Source organism: Camellia sinensis, chromosome 2 (genome assembly GCF_055761805.1).
Source record: "Camellia sinensis isolate YWXY chromosome 2, ASM5576180v1, whole genome shotgun sequence".
Lineage (NCBI taxonomy): Eukaryota > Viridiplantae > Streptophyta > Magnoliopsida > Ericales > Theaceae > Camellia > Camellia sinensis.
In genome coordinates this window covers 191,241,566-191,268,950 of record NC_138962.1, presented here as the reverse complement: position 1 = coordinate 191,268,950, position 27,385 = coordinate 191,241,566, and the positions used below count along the sequence as shown (strand labels likewise).

Below are 27,385 nucleotides of genomic sequence, written 5' to 3'. Positions count from 1 at the left end.
GACAAAACAAGTAGACTCAAGCACACGAATGAGAGAGTAATTGGGAAGTTGAGAGAACAGAGCCTCATAAGGAAATCGACCAGAAAGAAGGGGAGTAGGCATACGGTTAAGAAGAAAAGCAGCAGCAAGAACTGCTTCTCCCCAAAATGAAGCTGGGACTGAAGTAAACAGAAGAAGAGACTTAGCTGTCTCAAGGAGTTGATGGTGTTTACACTCGGCTTGACCATTTTAGGCAGGTGTATTAGTACAGAAATTTTGGTGAATGGTACCCAAATTGGCCAAATACTCACAGAACTCATTTTTAAGATATTCCCTACCCAAGTCAGACCGTAACACTTTAATTGTAGACCCAAACTGAGTAATGATCATAGACTAAAAAGTACGGTATATCTAATAGAAGTCGGACTTATGAGTCATAAGATAAATCCAAGTGGAACGAGTGCAGTCATCAACAAATGACACGTAGTATGCAGAACCCCCTTTGGTAAGAACAGGAGAAGGACCCCAAATATCAGTATGAACTAAAGAAAACGGTATATCAGATATGAAAGTACTTTTACGAAAAGGTAAGGCTGTCATTTTGGCAAGTTTACACCCTAACACGCAGTAAGTTTACTAGGAGAAACTTTACCCAATATACCAGACTGAGTTAAAGACCGTAAGCGGTCAGCAGACAAATGTCCTAATCTAGAATGTCAAAAGAGAAAGGACTAGACAGAGAATCTAACTGAAAAGAGGAAAAGGCAGTCGTAGAGGGTGTCATAGGCCTCTCCACCACATAGAGGTCTCTAACTCTACGGCCAGTCCCAATCTGCTGCTTGGATATCCGATCCTGCATAGAATAGATAGAAGAAGAGAAGACAACGTCAAAACCGGAGGAATCAAGCTAACTGATAGATAATAAACTGATAGATAATTGAGGAACATAAAGGACATATGGAATAGAGACAGCAGACATAGCAGATGGTAAGACAGACTCAACAGATATAACAGACATACTAGACCCATTAGCAGCATTAACACTAATAGGAGAGGAAATGGGAGTACAATTTTGAAGTAAGAAGAGATAGGGAGTCATATGATGAGAAGCACCAGAGAAAAAAATCCAAACAGACAAAGAGATACCTGAAGAAGTCCCAAACAAACCTGAATGAATAGAATAAACAATAGAGGCAGACGGGGAGGGCTGGGAGGTAGACAATGTATGCTAAAGCTGATTAATCTGAGCTCTCAAGGAAGCCAAGTCAAAGATCAGAAGCTGGAGCAGATACAGTAGAATCGGCGGAAGACTGAAAATTACTCAGAGAAAAAGGACAAAACTGGGTCTGAGATTGCTGAGAAGACAAGCCACACGGACATCCGTTCTTGGGACAGTGATACTTCCAATGGCCCTTCTGATGACAAAAGGCACATTCATCCGAAGCTAGAGAATTCAGCAATTAGCGAAAACGAATCAGAGAACAGTCAAAGAGCTTTGCAATGCGAACCAAAAGGGTTAGTCACTGAGATGACCAGTCGTGTAGCAAAAGACAAGTCACGAGAGAACCAGTTCAAGTGTAATAATCAATGAAATTTTGGGGTCAAAATGTAAATACTAGCAAATTAGTTATATGTATCAATATTAGGACCGATTGCAAACCAGAGAAGCTTCAAAAGACCATGACGGAGTCGCAATAGCTGAAGACGATTGCAAGGTGAGTCACGATGGCTGAAGACGATCACGACCTAAATCGAAAGCACAACGATGACGTTTGCGAACCAGAGGGACTGAGTTTGCGAACTGGAAATACCAGGACTGAGTCGCGACGAAGCAGGGGGCTGAAGTTGATTGCAACTTGAATCAGAAGCACAACGATACTAAGTTCGCGAACCAGAAGTACTAGGACTGAGTTGCGACGAAGCAGGGGACTGAAGTTGATGGCGAGTTGCTGATGATGACTGAAGATGATCGTGACCCACGAACCCTAAGTCGCGACTGTGAAGAAGATCAGAGAACAGAGATGCAGAGGAAGGACTTCAAATGATCAAGGCCAGACCTAGGGTTTCGGATGTCGCTCTGATACCCTGTAAGTTTCTGAATAATTCTATATATTCAACTTGTGCTAATACAAAGATTACAACCAATATATATAACAATCCTAACCCTAATTTGAAATAGGAAATACAATCAATCTAATATTCACAATCAATCTAAAATACATTTCCATAATTAACATAATATTCTCACAACTCGTACTAACTATATCCCTCATGTGACTCGTGCTCCTAGTGCTTTTGATCTTATACATTCTGATGTCTGAGGCCTTCCCCTGTCACCGCTTTTTCGAGTCATAGATATTATGTGACTTTTATTGATGATCACACTAAGTGCACGTTGGTTTATCTACTTCGTCGTAAGTCTGACGTATTTCCCATTTTTGTCCAGCTTTTACAAATGGTCAAAACTCAATTTCATACAGTTGTTAGGACTATTCATTCTGATAATGGTGGAGAATATATTTCTAATGCATTGTGTTTCCATTTTAATCGAATCGATATTCTTCAACAACTTACTTGTCCTCGGACCCCTGAACAAAATGGTGTTGTTGAACGCAAAAATCATCATATTATGTCTGTTGTCTGTTGTCTGGTGTCTTCTTCAGGGTATACTACTGTTTAGCTCATTAATAGGACCACTAGTCGTGTGTTGCATGGTCTCACTCTGCTTCATATCTTTATGCCCACTACTATTCTGTTTCCACTCTTACCTTGTTCTTTGGGTGTACCTGTTTTGTTCAAAATCGAAGTCCCACTCGCACAAAGTTAGATAACAAATTTATTCGTTGTATCTTCTTAGGGTGCTCTTCCATGTCCAAAAGATATAGGTGTTATGACCCTATATCTCGTCACTTTCACTACACTTTGGATGTTACTTTTTGAGAGGATTTACTTTCTTTAGTACAAACCCTCATTTGCAGACTTCTCTGCCCGTTACTTCCATTGTTCGCCCGATGACCATTTTGGACAAGATTGAGATTGAGGTTGTCTCCCTCCCTCCTTCTTCTCAACTTTCACCCCCTCTCGCATTACAAATATACTCCTGTCGCCCACGCACTCAGCTCCCCCTGCCGCCTCTCCGATCTCTGGGTCAGGTAACTCTTCTCCTTTAGCTCCTCTTCCACCTCTTTGTCGTAACCCACCTCGGGATCGACATCCTCCAAATCGTTTGGGTTATTTGAGTAGTATTAATCGTCCTATTTCCCAATATCTTTCCTATGGTAGGGTTTCCACCTCTTACAGTTCTTTCCTTGGCAAGCTTGAGTTAGAGTTCATTCCTCGATTTGTGTTTTGAGGTTCTTCAGAATCCCAAATAGGTAGCAGCTATGCAGACTGAGATGGCAACTTTAGAACAAAATCACACTTGGGATCTTGTCCCTTTACCTCTTGGGGAAAGCACGGTTGGTTGCAAATGGATGTTCACCATAAACTGTCTCACTGATGGCTCAGTTGACCGTTACAAAGCCCCGCTTGATGGCCAAAGGCTTCACACAAATTCCTGACAAGGATTTTGGTGCCACTTTTGTCCCTGTTGTCAAGCTTACTTCTGTGCATCTCCTTATCTCCCTTGCAACATCTCATTCTTGGCCTCTTCATCAAGTTGATGTCAAGAATACATTTCTTTATGTGGATCTTCTTGAGACGATTTACATAGCTCCTCCACCCAGTTTTCGGATTGAGGGGAATATTTGGGAAAAGTGTGCTGGTTACGCAAATCCTTGTATGGTCTGAAACCATCTCCACGAGCATGGTTTGGTCGCTTCAGTTATGTTATTATATATATGGGCTTTGTTTAGTGCCACTCAGATCACACTTGTTTCATTCGCCGGAATTCTATAGGTCAGTGTATAGTTTTGTTAGTTTATGTAGATGATATTTTTCTCACAGGTGATGACTCTATCGGCAGTGGCCAAGTAAGAAGGACTTGGGCCAAACTTTTGGTATTAAGGATCTGGAATATCTCAAATATTTTTGGGAATTGAGGTGGCTCGCTCAAAGGAGGGGATCTCCTTGTCTTAAAGAAAGTACACACTTGACTTGCTTAAGGATGCTGGTATGTTAGGGTGTAAACCTGCTTCTCCTCCTGTGAATCCTAATATCAAGCTCATATCAGAGTTTGGTGAATTGCTAGATGACCCAGGCATGTCTTAGCGTCTTGTTGGACGCCTCATTTATTTGACCAACACTAGACCTGACTTGACATTTGCAGTTAGTGTTGTGAGTCAATCCATGCATGCACCTCGTAAAGAGCACCTTGACGCGGTTCATCATATTTTGAGGTATTTGAAGACTTCTCCTGGATTGGGATTGTTCTTTACAGCTGGTCTCCAATCTAGGCTCTCCTGTTTCACAGATGCTGACTATGCAGGATCTAAGACTGATCGGCGTTCCACTTTTGGCTTTTGTACTTTCTATGGTGATCATTTTATCTCATGGAAAAGTAAGAGGTAGGCTAGATCTGCACATGGGACATGTGAGATTCTTTGGCTTCGCTCTATTCTGGCAGAGTTGGGTTTTGAGGAGATTGTTCCTTCCTCTCTATTTTGTGATAACAAATCGGTCATTATGTTATCCTCTGATTCTGTGTTTCATGAGTGTACCGAGCATATTGAGGTTGACATACATTTCATTCGAGAAAAGGTTTGGACTGGCATTGTGCGTCCATCCTTTGTTTCTTATTCTTAGCAGTTGGCAGATATGTTTACAAAATCTTTAGGAGCAACTTTGCTCCAGTCTTCCATTAACAACGTGCATTTGTTGAATATCTTCACTCCTAGCTTGAGGGGGAGTGTTGAATATAAGAAGCAAAATATTATGTTTGAATATGGAAATTATAATAAGAATTAGAATAGGAATTATTTTGATTGTAGGAATCTCTCCTTGTGTATATTATTTCCTAAATTGTATCATGAATATATTATACATACATGGCCTCTACCTCATTGATGGGTAAGCCAAATAATTCTCTCCATCCTTTTCACGGGTGCTTTGGGGGAAATAAAAGAGTCCATGTAACATTACATATGTCAGTAGTCTAGATATTTTTGGGAAATGGTAAGATTGTAAATATTGTGGGCTTCCAGGGTTGGTTATAGGAAGATTCCCACTGCAATCTCATTCTGCCTTGGATATAGATTACTAGTCATGATTTTCCAAGCCTTAAATGCGCCTAAGCAATGGAATTAAGAAGACTTGAATTCAGTTTCCCATTAAAACTTTCTATTCCCACGAACCTTTTCTTTTTTCTCTCTTTTTATTTATTTGAAATGCTTCAAAGCTAAAAAGTGTTACGGTCTGTTAGAGCATCCTACTGGACTCTAGGCCCAGGAACATGTGGTACCCCCGGACTCGAACTCAGGACCTCTGCTTCTTGAGGTAGGTTCATAGCCATTTTCGTCTTATCCTTGGGGTTCCAATCCTATGATCCAAACATGACCTTAACTATATGCAAGCTCTATTGAAGTGAAGCTTCGTTGTGTTTGAACCTGGATTGTCAGCAACAGAAGCATGCAACCGTGGTTCAAGCTTAATTTGTTCCAAGTTCTAAAATGTGACTCAGCTCGATTGAGGTCAGGTCTGTCCAAGAGCATCATAGTTGGCCACCACTCGGTATACCAACTGTGTTTGTGTATAAAATGATTAGTTGGTGCAACATGCTAATAAGAGGAGAGGCCAATTTGGAATGTACATGGGAGCATGAGGCCAATCTGGATGATCACAAGGAATAATGTTCACAAATGCTACGGATATTGTTAATTAAAAATATTTTTAACTGGAGTTTTACCATATATTGTTTCTATTTAATATACTGTTCACTTTAATGTTCATTATTCTATTGAGAAGCACAGACACAGACATGCACTGTATGGACATGCTAACATGTCAATTTTCAAAAAATGTAGAATATTATTGGTGCAACTTTATATTAATTTTCTTTTATCATTGTATTTTCTAAACTTTTTTGTTCAAACTAATGTGTGTGTATAAGCGATGGAAATGTTTGTCCACCAAGTGTTCAAAGCATGTCTGGGTGTTACTTTTATTTATGTGTGTCAAACACTGCTTGTTACTTTTATTTATTTCATGTTTTAAAAGTAAAGGTTATTTTTGTAATTTTGAGTTTTACTGGACATAGCTGTAACTGGATTGTATTTGGGACTGCTTATTCTGTTTGTATGTGTGGTCTTCAGTGGTGCTAGAAGGGTCTCAATGGTAAAAGTCTCTGTAGTTAAGGTTTGTCCACTGAAACTGTCTACTATTGTTATAGTTGATAAAAAGAGGAAAAATAATTTAATTCAATGAAGTTCTTTCATCATACCCCAATTATCAAGATGATGGTGGTGAAAGAATAATGAGAAATAGTTATTCTTGCTCAGAGGAATTGTGTTTCAATTCTGTTCTGTGCTAGGTGTAAATGGAATGTATAACAACAATAATACTTCTGTATGGAACTACCACCAGCATGTCACCTCTTCCCCCTCATTCTTTGAAGGGCGTTCTAAAGTTTGGCCATCTTCCATACAGATGGATTTTTATGTTACATGTCCATATTTATTGTTCTTTGCACGCCAATTATCTGTTTGTTGACATTGGTAGGTTTGTTGTATTATAATCTATGAAAATAAAAAGAAAAAAAGTAAGCAATGTTGTATTACCATTTGCAGGTTCAAGTTGAGAGCCTATGCTCTAGGCAAGTGGAAAATGAGGTTGAGGTTCGAGGGCCCCCAGTTTCAAAGGCATTTGACCATCAAGGAAATCCTACGAAGGTCTCACCTTCTTTAAAGTATAAGCTGTTGATTGTGCTTTGTAATGTTTGCTTTTATCCAATGATTTTTGTTGAAAAATTATAACTAAGAATTTCATTTTATGGTGAATTGAACCTGAAGTATTTGTGGGATGGCAATGGGATGGTTAGGTCAGGACACTGTCCTGATTTTTAAGGTGGGTTTGGGAAGGGGTTGTACCCTTTGCACACGTGATGTGGACAGGGTTCCCTGCAAGTCAGTGGCCTTCTTAGGTTTGCACAACTTTCTTCCATTGAATGATTGTTTCTGCAAATTTTCTTTTTTTGCCTGGCTTGTTGTGTAATTTGGACAAAAATAACACAATATGCTGTTGTGTGTGGATATTAATTTATCACTTCATTCACATTACATGGGAGTTTTAGCATTTTTGTATCTCTTTTTTTACCCGATATGAATTTGAATTGGAATAATGTATAACTTCATACTGTCTGTCAGGCTGCTGAGGGATTTTGTCGTAGATACCAAGTGGATGTGGATTCCTTGTATAAAAAGGTTGAAGGTATATTATTGCAGATGCATAAAAAGTGCCTATATCTCAACTTAACATTCAGTTCTATTTGTTCCAAGTCTTTGTTTGTGGTTTTCTTGCTTTTCTCTAAAAGTTGGATACTTAGCATTTAAATATGAAGCCATTGATTCATTGAATATGTTTTAAAGGGATATTCTTCTTGGTAGCCTTCTTGTTTGTACTTTCTTTATTCTCCTTTTTAATTTCCTGTTTCTGGTGCTGATTAAAAAAATGTTTTTAAGGGATGTTAATTAGATATCTTGTTATATTGGTCGCTCTTCTTCTTCTCCAAATTCTTGATTCATTTAATGCATGTGGAGTTGTTTCTTTTGGGTTAGCAATTGGTTGGATGCAAATAAATGCTTGAGCCATTTAGAATCTGGAATCTATTTGAGCACCCAATTGGCATGTGATACTATAATATTAAAAATTACGATAAGATTTTCCAATTGCAAATATCCCCATTTGATGGGACTTAAGGTTTGGTTTGGTTTGGTTTGGTGTGATATTTTCCAATTGTAAGGTAAATGTGGAGCTAGTTGATTTGGACCTTCCTTTAATCCTTGTTATTTATGATTTGGTTGGATCTTGGTTTGCTACATGTGTTCACCCAATTAATTTATTATTTGCCCGTTAGGGCAGCTTTGGGTTTAGTTTTGTCACTCCTTTGTGTTTACTCACACAAAATCCTTTATTATGAGGTGCTTAGAGGGATTGTGAGTGTATATAGAAAAGGTTACCTACAAATATTGCTGAAGATACAAAGCATAATAAGTGAATAGGTATAAACACAATGTTCCTTGTTTAAAAATCTAGCTGCCTGTACAAACACAATGTTCATGTTGTTCTCTCTCTTGAACAACCTACCTACCATTACTCATTCAATTGTGTTGTGGATCTTTAGCATTTTCTTTGATAAGTAAAGCAATTTATAGGCGTATTTTGTTCCTTGTTTAGGTTATCATATTTTAACTTCAGGAATTTATAGCAATTTTGTCAATTTCTTTCTGAATTTCAACCAAAAAGTACATGCAAAAACTTCCCAGTGACCTTATTGTTGATTATGCTTGGTTATTGTTGATTGGTAGGATAAAGGACTTAGCTATGATGGTAGGACATGCTTCTCTGCTGAGCACTTGAATCTGTTTTACATAATAGGAATTTTACTTATTTCTCTTGTGTAAAAAGTACATGAATGTAGTTTATTGGTGTTTATGTTGCAGGGAAAATGGAATATGTTTACGCTCGTGTGGTGGAGTCTGCGAGACTGGCTTTGGAGGTATATTGACAAACATTATCTTTTGCTAGTGTTGTTGATGAAGCTTCATTACTTTTGGGAGGCTTTCTTGCCAATTGATCTCAATCTTCTGTTTTCTCCCCTTGTTTTTGTTTTTGTTTTGAAGTGGCTAATCCCTTCCTCGAGGCATTTTGGATTTTGTAGATGACTTAGATTTTTTTTGGTGTCTAGGGCCTTAATTTTTCCCTTTTGGTACATTTTTTTGTCTACTATGGTCGCGCGGCCCCTTTACGTGCCTTTTAATGAATTGTTGAAAGGAAACATGGGTTTTAGGAATGTGTACCTTCAGCTGTGCTGTTATAGTTCTAGTTGAATTGGCTGGAAAAATTGCTGGATTTGTGGACTTCATGATTCTACCATGTTATCTGCAATATATTCATCCTACTCAGTAATGACTATGCTTAAACTCAAGAGGTGAACTTATGTTTTCTTTTACATCTGATACCGTTTGTTACTTTGCCTAGGTTTTGTCTGAGGACTTGCCCTCTACAATCGCTAGAATATCATTCCCGAAGTCAATGCGTTGGAACTCTCAGGTGTGTGCCACTTTGATGACGTAGTTTGGGTGTGTGATGCTTGATTGCGAAGGGCTTTTTGCAGTTCCCATGTTGTTCAGATCAATCATGCAATGGCTCTGCCAATTAGTCTCGTTTATATGTTATTTATCTATTGATGTTTTCATGCTTCATTGAATATAAGTTGTACTGTTTGCTTGATATTGTTTTGTAGGTCATGTTTAGCAGGCCAATTCGATGGGTTTTGGCCCTCCATGGAGATGTGGTTATTCCATTTACATTTGCTGCCGTGTTAAGGTTAGTATCACCACCTACATCCATATTAACTTTTTGTTTCTTTCTCTTTGAACTTTGATTCCTTTTGTTGAGGATTGTTGGAGAATATAGACTTTCAGTTAAATGGGATTGGTCCGCTAGTTGAGATTATCACTTGGATTTGGGAAGGATTTTCTTATGAGAGGAGAATATTAGTTTGTTTCAGTAAAAAAACTGATGTATTATTGATTGATTGAATGTTGTATATTACAAATGGTGAGGGGCTCCTTATATAGGAGATGTAGTGGAGTAGGTGGTAGTAGGTGGTAGTGGTAGGTGTGTAGTAGGTGGTAGTAGGTGGTGGTAGGTGTAGTAGGTGGAGTAGGTGATGGTAGGTTTTAACAGCCCCCCGCAAACTCAAGGGGGATAGTAACTAACCAACTTGAGTTTGGAGAGAGTAACAAAACAAGAAAATAATCTGAAAAATAAAAAAATGGATAGGAGACACTGTATGGTCGTGTCAGACCGTTGTAGAAGACTGTATGGTTATGGCAGACCGATGTAGAAGACAGTTTATGGGGTCATGTCGGACCGTTGTAGCAGACAATGTTGTGACAGTTGTTGTGACAGTTTACGGAGTCTTGCTGGACCCTTGGAGAAACTAACCGGAATCAATGTCGGGACAGTTTACACAGTCTTGTCGGACCCATGAAGGAGCTAACCGGAATCAATGTCGGGACAGTTTACAGAGTCTTGTCGGACCCCTAAAAGGTCGCACCCTCAAAAGGTGTGCCCAATCTTTCAAAAGGCGTGCCATCAAAAGGCGTGCCCAATCCATAAAAAGGCGTGCCATCAAAAGGAGCGCCCATGTCATAAAAAGGTGTGCCGGACATGATGGCGAGGCGCGTCACCACATTGGCTTGTGCGCCCGTTTTGTCGTCTGGCGTCAAGTGGCGCGCGATGCGCGTGTCTGCCTTGGCTATTTAACCAAGATGGATGCTGAGGCTGAGGCAGAGGCTAAGACAAAAAACTGGCTAAAAACCTCTGAGAAACCCTTCGTTGTCTTGAGAGAGATACTCTGTAACACTCTGTAACCAACCCTTCTCTGAAACACTCAGCAACCCATAACATGGCCTCGTCTTCCCGTTCAGCTACCCAGAATATGGCCTCTTCGTCCCGTGGTCTGCTCACTCTCTTTCCCGACCTCAACGAGTCAACAAGAGAGATAACTGGTGCGGTGGCCAGTGAACCTCAACCAAGCGCCTCTGGTTTTGCTCCGTTGAACTTTCCGATGCGGTCGGTGGAGCAAAAAATGGCGGTGCAAACTGATATTGAGGCCAATCAGTATACTTTGAAGTCATGTGTAGAGACCATGACGGCGGTCACAAACTTGTCACACCGGCTGCAGAGTAGGACAAATGAGGTGCAGCAATTAAACGCCCAACTGGCTCTGCTCCAACGCATGTATAAGGATGCGCGAGTAGAGATAAGTGTGCTAAAGGCGGAAAATAAGGAGCTGAAGCGGAAGGCCACCGTGATGTTCCGATTTGGAGGTCCATCGTATGCTGTAGTGGAGGAGCAGGGAGGAGGCAACTTGCTTGGTGGTCTAGGAAGCACGGAGGCAACACCGTCAAGGGCCGCGCAGGACGGAGGCAAGAAGAAGAGACCGGCGGCAGAGTAGATAAGAAAAAATCCCGCCTGTGGATGTTTGTGTATTTTTTTTTTTTGTTTTGTTTTTGGTATGGTGGAGCATGGTGATCGGGGTGAGCCCCAGCATGAATAAAATGAGTGTGGTGTGCAGTTCTTCTTCATCTGCGGTTTGTTTGTTTTTGGTTTGAAAAGAAAAGAAAATAAAGATGAAGAGAAGTATGGATAATAGAGTATAATAAAAAAGAGAGATATATATATAGATATAAAATAAAGACTTAGAAAATATGAAGAAGTAGAACTCCGAAAATATGAGGAAGAAGGAATATATTTCTGTTATATTCAAAACTTCTTATCTTACAAGACCAAATGACACTCCTTATATAGGAGATATTACAAACATCATCATAACCCATTATATGCCACTTACATATTATATATTACCACTATCTACCACTATCTTATTATATACATGCCACTATCTACCACCAACACCACTATCATATTCTATACATGCCACTATCTACAACCAACACCACTATCATATTCTATACATACCATTATCTACCACCAACACCACTATCATATTCTATACATGCCACTATCATATTATATGCATGAACACAATTTCCAGCACTCCCCCTCAAGCTGGTTTGAAGATATCTTCCATAGCCAGCTTGCTAGTCAGCTTATCAAATTGCTTCTTGTGTAGTCCCTTCGTTAGCACATCAGCTAATTGTTCACCTGTTGGAAGGTAGGTCATACAGATTATGCCAGCATTGATTTTCTCCTTGATGAAATGTTTATCCACTTCTATATGTTTTGTGCGATCATGTAGAACTGGATTATGAGCTATAGATATAGCTGCTTTGTTGTCACAATAGACCTTCATAGGTGTCGGGTGAGAAAGCTTTAATTCTTCAAGAATTCTTTTAATCCACATTACTTCACAGATTCCATGGGCAACAGCTCTGAACTCTGCTTCTGCACTACTTCTAGCTACCACATTCTGTTTTTTACTCCGCCATGTAACTAGGTTCCCACCTACAAAGGAGCAGTATCCGGATGTTGATCTCCTGTCTGTAACACTTCCTGCCCAGTCTGCATCTGTGTATACTTCAACTTGAAGATGTCCATGTTTCTTGAATAGTAAGCCTCTCCCTGGAGTTCCTTTCAAATATCTTAAGATCTTATAAACGGCCTCAAAGTGCTCTGCCCCTGGTGAGTGCATGAACTGACTTACCATGCTGACTGCAAAGGCAATATCAGGCCGCGTATGAGACAAGTAAATCAATTTCCCTACAAGTCGCTGATATTGTTCTCTCTCTTTGACTTCTTCAGCCTTAGCAGCTTGTAACTTCAAGTTAGGCTCGATCGGAGTCTCCGCCATCTTACAACCAAGCATACCTGTTTCTCCAAGGAGATCAAGAACATATTTTCTCTGATTAACGAATATACCTTCCTTGGATCTTGCAAATTCCATTCCGAGGAAATACTTGAGGGCTCCCAGATCCTTAATGTGAAATTCTTTGGCGAGTTTCTCGTTGAGGGCTGCTAACTCTGCTTCATCATTACCAGTTAAAATGATGTCATCAACATAAACAATCAAAATTGCAATTTTACTGTTTTTTGAATGTTTATAAAATATTGTGTGATCTGCTTGACTCTGCGAGAAGCCACAACTGATAACTGCCTTCCCAAAGCGTTCAAACCACGCTCTTGGTGATTGTTTGAGTCCGTATAATGACTTGTTCAATCTGCATACTCTGTCACTTCCAAGTCTCTGCTCAAATCCCGGCGGTAGGCTCATGTACACCTCCTCTTCAAGATCACCATTGAGAAATGCATTTTTAATGTCAAGTTGATGTAGAGGCCAATCTGAATTTACTGCAAGAGATAACAGTACTCTGATGGAATTTATTTTAGCAACAGGAGCAAACGTCTCCTGATAGTCGATCCCATAAGTTTGAGTGAAGCCTTTAGCTACCAGTCTCGCCTTGTATCTCTCAACGCTTCCATCTGCGTTACATTTTATCGTAAACACCCATTTACACCCAACTGTTTTCTTGTCTTTGGGTAGATCAACTATCTCCCAAGTACCACTTCTCCTTAAAGCATTCATCTCCTCCATGACTGCTAATTTCCAATTCGGATCATCCAATGCTTCCTGTATATTCCTTGGAACAAACAAGTGTGAAATCCTAGATGTGAAAGCTCTATGGTTTTTAGACAGTCTTTGATAGGAGAGGTAATTTGCAATAGGATGTTTAATGCAATTTCGGACACCTTTCCTAATTGCTATAGGTACATCAAGGTCGGAAATAGAAGGAATAGGATTACCTAAAATTTCGATGCCAGAACTCGGGTGGACATTCGGGTCATTAGGATGGACATTCGGGTCATTATTCCTCAGATGAAATCGCTTCCTAGTATAAACCTGAAGCTCAGGATTTAGATCATTTTGTAGTACTTCTCCCCCTAAACAAGAATCTTCTTGACTAGGCACCATAGAACTTGGTTCTCCTAAGTGATCATTATCAGACAGATGTGGTTTTTGTGTAGGATAAATGACATTGGGGAGCGGGATAGAAATATCCCAAAAACGGTCTTCTACTCCACTTGTCTCCCCCTGAAGAGAAGTGTTGGGGAAATAGGATTTTGTTTCCACAAATGACACATCCATACTCACATGAAATTTCTTGTTTTGAGGATCGAAGCACTTATACCCCTTTTTGTTTGAGGAATAACCCAAAAAAACACATTTTATAGCACGGGGGTCAAGTTTTGAACGAAATTGACTGGGAACATGAACATAGGCAGTACATCCAAAAACTTTGGCGGGTAAATCAGAAAACAACCTCGTGTCAGGAAAAAAAGTTTTGAGACAATCAAAAGGTGTTTTGTATGTTAACACCTTTGTAGGCATCCTGTTTATCAAATACGAGGCTGTTAAAATTGCTTCACCCCATAAATATTTAGGAACATGCATGTAAAACATTATAGCACGTGCTACTTCAAGTAGATGTTTATTTTTTCGTTCTGCAATGCCATTTTGTTGAGGGGTATCCCGACATGTAGATTGATGAAAAATCCCCTTTTTTTCCAAAAACTCACCCAACTGCTCATTGAAATATTCTGTTCCATTATCAGAATGTAAAATACCAATTTTGGTTTGAAATTGGTTTTCAATCATATTGTAAAAATTTGTGAATAAATTTTTCACGTCAGATTTTTTATTCATCAAATAAATCCAACATAAGCGGGTATGGTCATCAATAAATGTAACAAACCATCTTTTACCAGAAAGAGTAGTGATTTTAGAAGGGCCCCAAACATCACTATGAATCAAATAAAAAGGTTTTGAAGCCTGGTAAGGTTTTGGCAAATAAGTAGAGCGATGAAATTTTGCAAAAATGCAACTTTCACAATGAAAAGAAGAACAATCAATCCCTTTAAATAATTCTGGAAATAAATGTTTCAGATAAAGAAAACTAGGATGTCCTAGCCTATAGTGCCATAGCATTATTTTTTCTCGAACAGAGATTGAACTGGTACTATTAAAGCTCTGAGCTTTTTTATTACTAACAGGTACTTCATCAAAGTAGTAAAGACCTTCAAGCATCCTAGCACGCCCAATCATCATCCCCGAGTTCTGGTCCTGAAATTCACAATGGGATTCAAAAAATGTAACACGACAATTAGAATCCTTAGATAGTTTACTGACAGACAAAAGGTTACAGGCTAAGTTGGGGACGTGAAGAACAGCATTGAGATTAATTTTCTCAGTTAGTTTAATAAATCCTTTTCCTGCAATAGGTGAAAAACTACCATCGGCTATTCTGATTTTGTCATGACCAGAACAAGGGAAATAGGTACTAAATAAATGGGAAAAACTAGTCATGTGATCGGAGGCACCGGAATCTATGATCCACGGAGAGAAGTTTAGGCAAGAGAAGGCTTTAGGATTTCTACCTGTTTGTGCCAACAAAACACTAGGAGTACCGGTTGAGGAGTTGGATTTTATCAGCTTTAAGAGTTGATCAATCTGCTCTTTGTTGAAGGGACCTGAATCGGCTTCATTAGCGGTAGGAAAGCCACGATTCTTCTCTCCTTGTTTGCTGCTTTTCCAGTTGACAGGTTTGCCATGAGTCTTCCAACACGTTTCGCGTGTATGGCGAGGCTTGTTGCAAAAATCACACCAGACCCGTGGCTTATCATCAAACCTGCGCTGGTAATTTGCAGCCTTGTTGGCCGCAACATCGCTAATTAAAGCAGAAATTTCAATTGATTCACCATTACCTTTTTTCTTAAGCATGACGCTCCTTCGGCTCTCTTCCCTTCTGACTTCGGCAAATACTTCGCCAATGGATGGGAGAGGAGGTCTGCCAATAATTCTTCCTCGCACTTCATCGAACTCAATGTTGAGGCCGGCAAGAAACTTGTAAATACGGCTGTCTTCCACAGTTTTCTTGTGGTGGTTGCAGTCGTCAACTGATTTCCATTCGTATGTGTTGAAGATGTCAAGATCCTGCCACAACCTTTTCAACGAATTGAAATATTTGGTGACAGAATCATCTCCTTGACGAATCTCTCCCAACTTCAAAGTTAATTCGAAAACTTGAGATTGATTTCCTAGGTCAGAATACATCTGACTAACATTATCCCACAATTCTTGTGCAGTAGTATAGCACATGTAATTAGAGCTTATATCCTCCTCCATGGAATTGACCAACCATGTCATAACCATAGAGTTTTCAGCGTCCCAATTGTCGAACAGCGGATCATTAACCGCAGGAGCCTTCTTGTCACCAGTGATGTAACCGATCTTTCCTTGCCCACGGATATACATCCGGACAGATTGTGACCAGCGGAGAAAATTATCACCATTTAGGCGGATGGTGGTGATTTGGACAGAGTGAGAGTTGGATGTTTTCACCGGAATGGCAGCGGCAGGGGTTGAAGTGGTTCCGGACGTGACTTCCGACATGGCTATGACGGTTTTAGGGCTGCTGTGTTTTTTGTTGCTCTGATACCAACTTAGAAAATATGAAGAAGTAGAACTCCGAAAATATGAGGAAGAAGGAATATATTTCTGTTATATTCAAAACTTCTTATCTTACAAGACCAAATGACACTCCTTATATAGGAGATATTACAAACATCATCATAACCCATTATATGCCACTTACATATTATATATTACCACTATCTACCACTATCTTATTATATACATGCCACTATCTACCACCAACACCACTATCATATTCTATACATGCCACTATCTACAACCAACACCACTATCATATTCTATACATACCATTATCTACCACCAACACCACTATCATATTCTATACATGCCACTATCATATTATATGCATGAACACAATTTCCAGCATAAAGAAAGTTGGGTAAAATAAAATAATGATGATGGGTGTGCAAACTTTCGGTTGCTTTGCAAAAGATGGATTAAAATAAATATAAAAAAGGAAAAGAAGGTGGAGTGGGGAACAGGAGTGCATTGAGTATTTGATATAATAATAATAGTAATAAAAAAATAAAAAGTGAGACCACTTGGAGAATGTAATATCTTCTTCGCAGACCACTTGGAGATATCCTTGAGATTCGTTTGGTAGGGTGTGATTAAAAAAGAAAAGGAAGGAGAGAGAAAGAGCCCTTGTGATTTGCTGTCACCATCACGGGGCAACCCTTTTTGCCGAGATTGACAGACAAACCCTTCCTGTAACCCTGTCCAACCATACTGCCTAGGTGCCATCGCCGAAAGGAAAGGGGCGAGAGAGAGGAGTGCAAAGATGTCTTTCTTGGTGAGGTTTTGGGTAGTGATGAATTTGAAGAAATTGAGACAGTCATCTGTAGAAATTTAATGTATAAAGAGAAAAAGAGAATTGTATTATTGATTGATGTTTGTAATTGTTTTAATTATTGAATGCTACAATGATTCCTATATATAGAAGAGTAGGTGGTAGTAGGTGGTAGATGGAGTAGGTAAAGTGGAGGTGGTAGGTGGAGTAGGTGAAGTGGAGGTGGTAGTGGTGTAGTGGGTTTAGTGGAGTAGGTGAGGTGGTAGTGGTGTAGTGGGTTAGGTTTAGTGGAGTAGGTGAGGTGGTAGTGGTGTAGTGGGTTAGGTTTAGTGGGTGAAGTAGGTGATAGGTTTTAACAGTCCCCCGCAAACTCAAGGGGGATAGGAACTAACCAACTTGAGTTTGGAGAGAGTAACAAAACAAGAAAATACATAAAAAATAAAAGAGGATAGAAGACACTGTATGGTCGTGTCAGACCGTTGTAGAAGACCGATGTAGAAGACACTGGCTCGTGTCGGACCGATGTAGAAGACAGTTTATGGGGTCATGTCGGACCGTTGTAGAAGACAGTTTACGGAGTTTTGCTGGACCCTTGTAGAAACTAACCGGAATCTATGTCGGGACAGTTTACAGAGTCTTGTCGGACCTATGAAGGAGCTAATCGGAATCAATATCGGGACAGTTTACAGAGTCTTGTCGGACCCATAAAGGAGCTAACCGGAATCAATGTCGGGACAGTTTACAGAGTCTTGTCGGACCCCTGAAGGAGCTAACCGGAATCAATGTCGGGACAGTTTACAGAGTCTTGTCGGACTCCTAAAAAGTCGCACCCTCAAAAGGCGTGCCCAATTTTTCAAAAGGCGTGCCATCAAAAGGCGTGCCCAATCCATAAAAAAACGTGCCATCAAAATGCGTGCCCAATCCATAAAAAGGCGTGCCATCAAAAGTTGCGCCCTCAAAAGGCGCGCCCACTTCATCAAAAGTCGTGCCCGACAGAAAGCGTCGAGCCATCAAAAGGTGAGCCGGAGATGCGGCGAGGCACGTGAGCGACAGAGCGGCGTGTCGGCCGCGTCGTCAGTGTCAATATAAACCAATGCGGAGGCGGAGGAAACCAAACCAGACTGAAACCTCTGAACTTGTCATTCTGAAACAATCTGTAAATACTCTGTATCCAACCCTTCTCGGAAACACTCAGCAACCCAAAAAACATGGCCTCTTCTTCCCGTTCAGCTACCCAGAACATGGCCTCATCTTCCCGTGGTCTGCTCACTCTCTTTCCCGACCTCAATGAGTCAACAGGAGAGATAACAGGTGCGGTGGCCCATGAACCTCAACCAAACACCTCTGGTTTTGCTCCGTTGAACTTTCCGATGCGGTCGGTGGAGCAAAAAATGGCAGTGCAAACGGATATTGAGGCCAATCAGTATACATTGAAGTCATGTGTGGAAACCATGACTGCGGTCACAAACTTGTCGCACCGGCTGCAGAGTAGGACAAATGAGGTGCAGCAGTTAAACGCTCAACTGGCTCTGCTCCAGTGCATGTATAAGGATGCGCGAGCAGAGATAAGTGTGCTAAAGGCGGAAAATAAGGAGCTGAAGCGGAAGGCCACCGTGATGTTCCGATTTGGAGGTCCGCCATATGCTGCAGTGGAGGAGTATGGGGGAGTGAACGTGCTGGGCGGCGTGGAAAACACGGAGGCAGCACCGGCAAGGGCCGCTCAGAACGGAGGCAAGAAGAAGAGACCGGCGGCAGAGTAGAGAAGAAAAATCCCGCCTGTGGATGTGGTTGTTTGGGTTTTTTTTTGTTGTTTTTTTTTTTTTTTTTTTGATGTAAAATTGTGATCAGGGCGAAATCCCGATAGAAATAAAATGAGTGTATTGTGCAAATCCGAATGGCTTGAAGGTACAAGACTTAGCAGAAAAATTAGATGGAATGAATTTTTTTTTATTTTTTTATTTTTAATAATAAAAAATTGAGGTTCAAGGAAAAGTTGGGCTGTGGAAAGAAGAAAAAGAAAAAGTAGCACCCACGTGAGTTCCATCCAATTTTTTATATATATAAGATAAAAAAAAAAGGTTTGGACGGTGGAAAAATATTTTAAAATAGAAAAAATTATATAATATAGTTATCTCTTTGAAACTATATGCTGGTGTTGATCAAAAAAGTGGGCCAAATTACCAATACCGCCAATCTTGTAGACTTCCTGAAGTGGGAGACGAAGAGGCTTGTCTGATGGCCTCTTGGGCTCTGTAATCATATCGAGGGCATCAAGAAGGGTTGGGCCCTTGTACCATGTTACCGGTGTATAAGACATTGTATGAGTGTGTATATAGACTGCCCAAAAGATATACATGGATATAGATATCGAGCCCTCAAAAGTCGTGCCCTATTTTGTGGCTTGGAATAGCAGGGGATTGAAACCAGACGCAAGGAAGGCCGGTGTCGCGACGGAGCTTTGGCAAAGGGACATCGACGTGCAAGCGGTGGTGGTCTCCGGCGACTGAACAGTAGTGCACTCAGAAAGGAAATTTCAAGGTATGTGTAGAAAAATTTTAGCAGATTAGGTTGAGGTCCGGCGGACGGCCAAGGCGAGGTTGCCGCCCGCCGGTGAAGTGAAAAATACTAAGTGCTTAACCTTGCTCTGATACCATGTAGAAATTTAATGTATAAAGAGAAAAAGAGAATTGTATTATTGATTGATGTTTGTAATTGTTTTAATTATTGAATGCTACAATGATTCCTATATATAGAAGAGTAGGTGGTAGTAGGTGGTAGATGGAGTAGGTAAAGTGGAGGTGGTAGGTGGAGTAGGTGAAGTGGAGGTGGTAGTGGTGTAGTGGGTTTAGTGGAGTAGGTGAGGTGGTAGTGGTGTAGTGGGTTAGGTTTAGTGGAGTAGGTGAGGTGGTAGTGGTGTAGTGGGTTAGGTTTAGTGGGTGAAGTAGGTGAGGTGGTAGTGGTGTAGTGGGTTAGATTTAGTGGGTGAAGTAGGTGATAGGTTTTAACATCATCGACGACGAGATCGACATCGGGGAGGAAGGCTGTGAGGCCGTTGGACTGGCCATGGCCTTCGAGAACTAGGGCGAAGCAGGCGAATCCATGTTGGGCGAGGAAGATTGGGGTGGACTGGAATGTCCAGCTGATGTCGTTGCCGTAGCTGTGGACCATCAGAATGACGCCACGTGGAGGGGAGCTGGAAAGGGGAAGCCATGATCGAGTGAAGAGGGTGAGGCCTCTGGGTGAGGTGTAGAAGGATTTGGTGGATTCGATGCGTTTAGAAAGATTCTGAATACGGATGGACCGAGGGGTCTGTATAGAGGATTTGGGATTTCAATACTGACTTATGATCCTTCAAATGCAGTTTGGTGAGCATCCTACTCTGTTGCGCAGAGGCTTGTTTGGGGTGGAATTGGATGTTATCTTTGCAAGAAAGACTCGTGCAGGAATGAGAATGGTGGGAACAGTTTTAGACCAGATTCGAAGACTGTAATGGCAGTTCAGGGGGTGAGTGCAGCCATGGCAGGTGGGGTTTCGGCTTTGATTACGATGCCACTTGATACAATCAAGACAAGGTTACAGGTTTTGGATGGAGATGAGAATAATAATGGGCGTAAAGGGGTACCAACAATGCGACAAACTGTTCGGAATTTGGTAAGAGAAGGTGGATGGATGGCTTGTTACAGAGGACTTGGACCTCGCTGGGCTTACATGTCAATGTCAGCAACCACCATGATCACTACCTACGAGTTTCTCAAACACCTTTCGGCCAAGACTCAAGAGGGAGAGGAAGGTTTGAATTGGTTGAGATCCGGCGGGCGGTCAAGGCAAGGTTGCCGCCCGCCGGAAGGCGAAGAACACCAAGATCTTTAACCTTGCTCTGATACCAAGTAAAAAAACTGATGTATTATTGATTGATTGAATGTTGTATATTACAAATGGTGAGGGGCTCCTTATATAGGAGATGTAGTGGAGTAGGTGGTAGTAGGTGGTAGTGGTAGTGGTAGGTGTGTAGTAGGTGGTAGTAGGTGGTGGTAGGTGTAGTAGGTGGAGTAGGTGATGGTAGGTTTTAACAGTTTCTTTGAGAGTGCAGTTTGCTCTTGTCTGTTTGGACGAGGAATCATGTGTCTTTTTTTTGGGTGAATAGAATCATGTGTCTTAAATGTGTCTGTGTGCATGCATACCTGTTGATGTGCAGTTGTGTGTGCTTTTATATGTTTTTATAGGATATTCCCTCCTATGTTTGTGTTATCTAGTAGTACAATTTTAAGGATTTATTTGTTGTTATTACAGTTGTTTCTTTGTGCTGGAACAACAGTTAGCAGAAACAAAGTTTAAATTATTGTTTGTGTAAGCCCTGGGGTGATATTTTAGGGATCTTATGCATTTTCCTTGTAACATTCACAATTGCAACCTTGGTTGTAGCATTTAGGTTAGTTCTCAAAGATAAAATAGATTGTAAACTGCATGTCAGACAGGAATTCTTAATCAACTATTGTCTTAGCGTTAATAAATCTCGTAGGTTGTAGTTGAATCATTTAACTAACTTAATATGGCTAGTTTTTACCTTTTATATGTTTGATTTATGCTAATGAATAATGATTGTTAAGGCATATGACCAAAATGTATTTGTATTCGTTGTGGTTTCCTGTTAGTGTTTTTCTCCCCATTGATAATTAAAACTTCATTTTCTAATATTATGTTGTAGTGGAAACCTATCTTATGGTCTTCGGAATACTCCTTCAGCTACTGTAAAGGTATGTCCATATTAACATGAACCTTCAAAATATTTTGTTTCTTGTACTAGTTAGTGTGACATGGCAATTTTATTTACTTTGTAATTTTACATTTATGTTTATTTATTTTTATTGTTAATTTAATTAGGATATATTTAGTTACTTATTTTATTAGAGATTAGGTTTTCAGATAATGTTATGATTTAGTTTCCTATTTTTAATTAGGGTTTCCTATATTGCCTATATATATGGTTTTATGTAATAGTTTTAGGTTAGCTTTGAGATAATGATATTGAGTTAAAGGCTGTGGCGTTTTTGTGAGATTAGGGTTTTGGCCATTGTATTCTTCTCTCTTCTTATTCTTCTTTGTAACTTTTGATATTCTCTTTTGGATCAATCCTCTATACACTCCGGTTTTAGATTGAATAGATAGTTGAATGAACTCCGCCTTCATAGCCGTTCTGCATCATGTGGCTTTCAGGGATTTCATTGTCCGACACCCTCATTTGGTGACATCTTTCCTTCGACGCTGTGAATTTGTTAATATCATAATATACATTCATAATTCCATGTCATTAGTACAAACTTTTATAGTGCGTGGTTGGTTACTGTCTTGAACTAATCCATACAAAATATCTGGTACAAATTCTTTTCCCAGATTGAAAGTGCAGAATCTTATTCCAAAATAATGCTGCAGGCTGGAATTTCTGTTGAAATTGAGGTATAAACTATGCTATTGATTCTTGCTTGTTTCTTCTCATTTTGAGAATTAGCCTAGTCAAGCAGAAAATCCTAATATCTAAAGAAAATGTTTTCCTTTACAGCAACGCAAGAGAACAATTTTGGAACGCTCCAATGCTTTAGCAAAAGGTGTTAATGGATGTATTGTTGTACAAAGTGTGTTACTTGATGAGGTAATATATTTGTTTTTGGCTTTTGTGGTTTTTGTTATCATCTAGAATGATAAAATATCTGCCCTTATGAAATTTAGGTTGCAAATCTTGTTGAGGCACCTGTTCCAGTACTGGGGAAGTTTAACGAGTCATTCTTAGAGCTTCCAAAAGATCTATTAATAATGGTATGATTTTCAATTTGCAAGGACTTTTAACTGTGTTTCCCTGTTTTGTGTTCTGTTGCAAAGCAGATATGAACTTTTTAGCCAATTGTGTGACTGGATGCCTTAAATTTCTGTCAATTGATGCGGTAGAAACTGTACTTGCAACACTCTGATCTTGAATATTTTATCAAATTGTTTATTGGATCTAAGTCCTTTCAAAGATCTGCAATATTTGAGGAAATATGCATTGTCCAAAATTATACTAAAAAGAAAGATTAACAAGCTTGTATTTTGTTTAAAACTTTGTATGGTAAAAGTTAAACAAAGAAAAGATAAAATAAAGAGATGGACTTGATGATTAAACCCCTTCCATGTTGTTGCAATGCCTCGAGCAACATCATCTATCTGATCTGATACTTGTGAATTAGCGTTACTAGTCTACACCTATACTGCCAAAATTTGATAATGCTTGCTAATGATGCAGGTTATGCAGAAGCACCAGAAGTATTTTGCCATAACTGATGAGGATGGAAAGCTGTTGCCATACTTCATTGCTGTGAGTTATGCTTCCAATCTACATGTGCTTTGTAGTTAGGTGCTGATCTTAAAAGTGAAAGGTTGTTTATTTTTTTAGCTCGTCAGTTGACATTTGGTTTCCTTTTAGGTTGCAAATGGAGCAATTAATGAGATGGTAGTGAAGAAAGGAAATGAAGCTGTACTCAGGTCATTGCTGAACTTGGCCGTTTACTTTTTGTGCATACAATTGATTGCTGAACTTCACACTACATGTTTGCGCTATACTTAAAAACTACCCTGCCCTTCTTCCACTAACCAATTCCCTCCTCATACAGTTATTCCACTGTGTCAAATCCTTCCAAAACTGACATGCTATGTAAATTCCCACTTTATATTTCACAAAAACAGATGAAGAGAAAAACAAAAAGGATACATGAGTGAACAATCAATAATTGAAACAATTAAATGTCCTAAAGTGAAGAAGTTTAAGTGCAATTTAGTGAAATGATGACAATTTAATTTTGAAACAAAAATTACAGAGAAGAAAAACCAAAAAAGTAATATTTATATGTATTTGCATGTGTAGGGGTGTGTGTGTGTGTGTATTACATAACTATATACAGTTAGATAGTATTAGGAATCAAACACATGCTAGTATTGGACCCATTTGCATCCAGACCCATGCTTCTCCAGCAAATTGCTGCAAACGACATAGGAATTGCTGATTCACAAAATTAGCTTCTTGTATCAAACATTGTGGCATATAGATATTACACATTCAGGTTATATGAAGCTACATTCAATTTTTGTTTTCTTTCTTGTATCTCCCACCGCTATAATGTAGGCTAACAAACAAACTAAAGAAGGAGAGAGGACAAATAAGGAGAGAGAGAGAGAGAGAGAGAGAGAGAGAGAGATTAATAATGATTAACTTCTATTTATAAATTATAATTAGATCTTAGCATGCTTGGAAACACAAAGTACAAAACAGAAATCCTAAAAATACTACCCAAATCTAAATTAAACCCAAATCAGCTTCCTCCAACCTGCAACAAACATCCTATCCACGTAGTCCCTGTCATAGTCTAGAAAGGGAAAGCACAGGGAGAGAGGACATCCAAACCAAACTAAGTCTTGTGTACCAATCAAGTGGGGTCAGCTATATTTATTCTGATTAGTTAAGAGCTATATGCTTAGTTAAATTAAATATATTCATTTTTTTTTTCCTGATTAGTCAAGGGCTATGTGTTTTGTGCATGTCCTCCTGTGTCATGTCTTGCATGTTTCAAAATTGTCATGTTGTCATGTATGTGCCATGTCTTGTGTCCATGTCCATGCTTCTTAGTATAGATTTCTTCCTTCTTGAGTTGAAAGTGAATCTGCGATAACAAATTTCAATTGATGACTTAGATATAAAGTTAAATTCACATCACTGCTCAAAAAAATAAAAAAAAAATAAAAAAAGTTAAATTCACATCAGAGCCCATTTACTTTCACTTCTTATTTGTATGTGTTGGATTGACTCTTTGGTTCTAAAATTTCGATATTATGCCATCTTTTATGGTTTTATTTTTGTTCTTTTTCTAGGTTTCACAGTCTAAATGGAATAATTCAATTATTTTGTGCAGAGCTCGATATGAAGATGCTAAGTTTTTCTATGAGATGGACACTCGCAGAAAAATTTCAGAATTTCGAAATCAACTGAATGGGATTCTTTTTCATGTATGTATTTTCATTTTATAAGTGGTTTGCATGTTTTGCCAACGCATGAAGGGGTTGTGATTAGGTGAATTTGCACTTCTGGTTCTCATTTGATATCTAAGGGAAATAAGAGGCGATACAATGACTTAAGCGAGACATAATTATAGCTTCTTTTTTTTTATTTTTTATTTTTTAACATAAGTAATATGCCATGTCTTTGCAAAATAATTGCTGATGGTAGTGACTGGCCTATTTGTGGTTTAACATCATATGTTTTCTTGCTTAAACAAATACCCTTTGATCTCTATTAATAGCTTTATGTTGCAATAATGGGAAAATTAAACAGGAGAAGCTAGGATCAATGCTGGACAAGATGAAACGTGTTCAAAATACAGTTACCCAAATTGGCTTGGCTCTTGGTATTAGTGAAGATAAGCTGCATATTGTTGAGGAGGCTGCTTCACTGGCCATGTCAGATCTTGCTACTGCTGTTGTTACAGAATTTACTTCCCTCTCAGGGATAATGGCCCGGCATTATGCCCTTAGAGATGGCTATTCAGAGGAGGTAAACAGATACAAAACATTATATTATTTCAATTCTTATGTATGTTAATTCATGTTTACCACGGACCTTTCTTAAGCATTACCTAGTCTAACACATCAAGGTTAAGCATTAACTGGCTAGGATTAGGCAGTACTTATCCTACCTTTGCCTTGGGGATGACTCTCCTTTTTCGTCAGTGAAAGAAAATAGAAATTGCTTCGTAGCTTGAAATTTTGGCGGCTCGAGTGGCCTGAATGCCAAAACGACGTCATTTTGGCTTATTCCCCCCCCCCCCCCCCCCCCCCGCTTCTCTCTTTGAAACAGAGAGGCGAGAGAAAAAAGAGAGGGGGAATAGAGAGAAGAGGGAGGAAGGGAGAAGGAGGAACTCAATTGACGATCAATATAAATCCAATGATTTCAAAGGCTTTTGTAAAAATTTATGTATTATTGAGTGATGTTACAAGATTGTTGTATTACAAGATTGATTAATTACAATTCCTATACAATCTATATATAGAAGAAAATGTGGTAGTAGGTGTAGTGGAGGTGATAGTGGGTTAGGTGAAGTGGAGTGTGTGGTGAAGTGGAGGTAGGTGAAGTGGAGTGTGTAGTGGAGTAGGTGAAGGTAAAGATGGGAAATTCTAACAGCCCCCCGCAAACTCAAGGAGGAGAGAAACTAACCAACTTGAGTTTGGAGAGAGTAACAAAACAAGAAAATACATAAAAATAAAAAAGGATAGGAGACACTGTATGGTCGTGTCAGACCGTTGGTGAAGACACTGTATGGGGTGTCAGATCGATGTAGAAGACAGTTTATGGGGTCATGGCGGACCGATGTAGAAGACAGTTTATGGGGTCATGTCGGACCGTTGTAGAAGACAGTTTATGGGGTCATGTCGGACCGTTTGTAGAAGACAGTTTATGGGGTCATGTCGGACCGTTGTAGAAGACAGTTTATGGGGTCATGTCGGACCGTTGTAGAAGACAATGTTGTGACAGTTTACGGAGTCTTGCTGGACCCTTGTAGAAACTAACCGGAATCAATGTCGGGACAGTTTACAGAGTCTTGTCGGACCCATAAAGGAGCTAACCGGAATCAATGTCGGGACAGTTTACAGAGTCTTGTCGGACCCATAAAAAATCGCATCCTCAAAAGGTGCGCTCAATTTTTCAAAAAGGCGTGCCATCAAAAGGCGTGCCCAATCCATAAAAAGGCGTGCCATCAAAAGGCGTGCCCAATTCATCAAAAGGTGTGCCGAACATGATGGCGAGGCACGTGGGCGTCTTGGCTTGCGTGCCCGTTTTGTCGGCTGGCGTCGCGCGATGCGCGTGTCTGCCTTGGCTATATAACCAAGACGAAGGCAGAGGCTGAGGCAGAGAAAAAAACTGAGAGAAACCTCTGAAAAATCCTTCGTGTTGCTGAGAAAGATAGTTCCGTTTGCTGAGAGAGAGTCTGTAATACTCTGTTGCCCAGAAAATAGTCTGTAACACTTTGTTGCCCAGAAAATGGCTTCATCGTCTTCCCGCGGGCTGCTCACCCTCTTTCCCGACCTCAATGAGTCAACGAGAGAGAGAACTGGTGCGGTGGCACTGGAAACTCAACCAAGCGCCCCGGAGTATACTCCGTTGAACTTTCCGATGCGGTCTGTGGAGCAAAGAATGGCAGTGCTGTCGGATGTGGAGGCCAATCAGTATACTTTGAAGGCATGTGTGGAAAGTATGACGGCGGTCACAAATTTGTCGAACCGGCTGCAGAGTAGGACAAATGAAGTGCAGCATTTAAACTCCCAGCTGTCTCTGCTCCAACGCATGTATAAGGATGCGCGAGCAGAGATAAGCGTGCTAAGAGCAGAAAACAAGGAGCTGAAGCGGAAAGCCACCGTGATGTTCCGATTTGGAGGGCCGCCATATGCTGCAGTGGAGGAGTATGGGGGAGTGATCGTGCCCAGTG

The 27,385-nt window shown here is 40.0% G+C and overlaps 2 protein-coding genes across 8 annotated transcripts in view; one reads left to right on the top strand and one right to left on the bottom strand.

Annotated features, from left to right (window-relative positions):
* Positions 1-27,385, top strand: part of EDD1 (glycine-tRNA ligase) — a 66,965-nt gene that overhangs the window by 27,168 nt on the left and 12,412 nt on the right. For all 7 annotated transcript variants that reach the window (XM_082916429.1, XM_082916428.1, XM_082916427.1 and 4 more), the window contains 13 exons: positions 6,702-6,803; positions 7,278-7,341; positions 8,574-8,629; positions 9,112-9,183; positions 9,377-9,459; positions 21,589-21,637; positions 22,275-22,337; positions 22,441-22,530; positions 22,608-22,694; positions 23,158-23,229; positions 23,338-23,396; positions 24,818-24,911; positions 25,237-25,455. In XM_082916429.1, coding sequence (XP_082772555.1) covers positions 6,702-6,803; positions 7,278-7,341; positions 8,574-8,629; positions 9,112-9,183; positions 9,377-9,459; positions 21,589-21,637; positions 22,275-22,337; positions 22,441-22,530; positions 22,608-22,694; positions 23,158-23,229; positions 23,338-23,396; positions 24,818-24,911; positions 25,237-25,455 — 1,110 coding nt within the window. The remainder of the gene's footprint in view (positions 1-6,701; positions 6,804-7,277; positions 7,342-8,573; positions 8,630-9,111; positions 9,184-9,376; positions 9,460-21,588; positions 21,638-22,274; positions 22,338-22,440; positions 22,531-22,607; positions 22,695-23,157; positions 23,230-23,337; positions 23,397-24,817; positions 24,912-25,236; positions 25,456-27,385) is intronic.
* Positions 14,569-15,717, bottom strand: LOC145820512 (uncharacterized). The gene is made up of 2 exons (XM_082916434.1): positions 15,037-15,717; positions 14,569-14,722 (listed from the first exon to the last, which is right to left on the bottom strand). Exons 1-2 carry the CDS (start codon positions 15,710-15,712, stop codon positions 14,688-14,690), a joined length of 711 nt encoding a protein of 236 aa, XP_082772560.1. The 5' UTR covers positions 15,713-15,717; the 3' UTR covers positions 14,569-14,687.

Bases quoted from the DNA above. Each gene is read 5' to 3' on its own strand.
- LOC145820512 (XM_082916434.1), bottom strand. From the start codon at position 15,712: ATGTATTCTGACCTAGGAAATCAATCTCAAGTTTTCGAATTAACTTTG. The intron at 14,723-15,036 runs GTAGAAATCCTA...TGTGAATTTCAG, and splicing joins TGTTTTGTTGGCACAAACAG to GACCAGAACTCGGGGATGAT.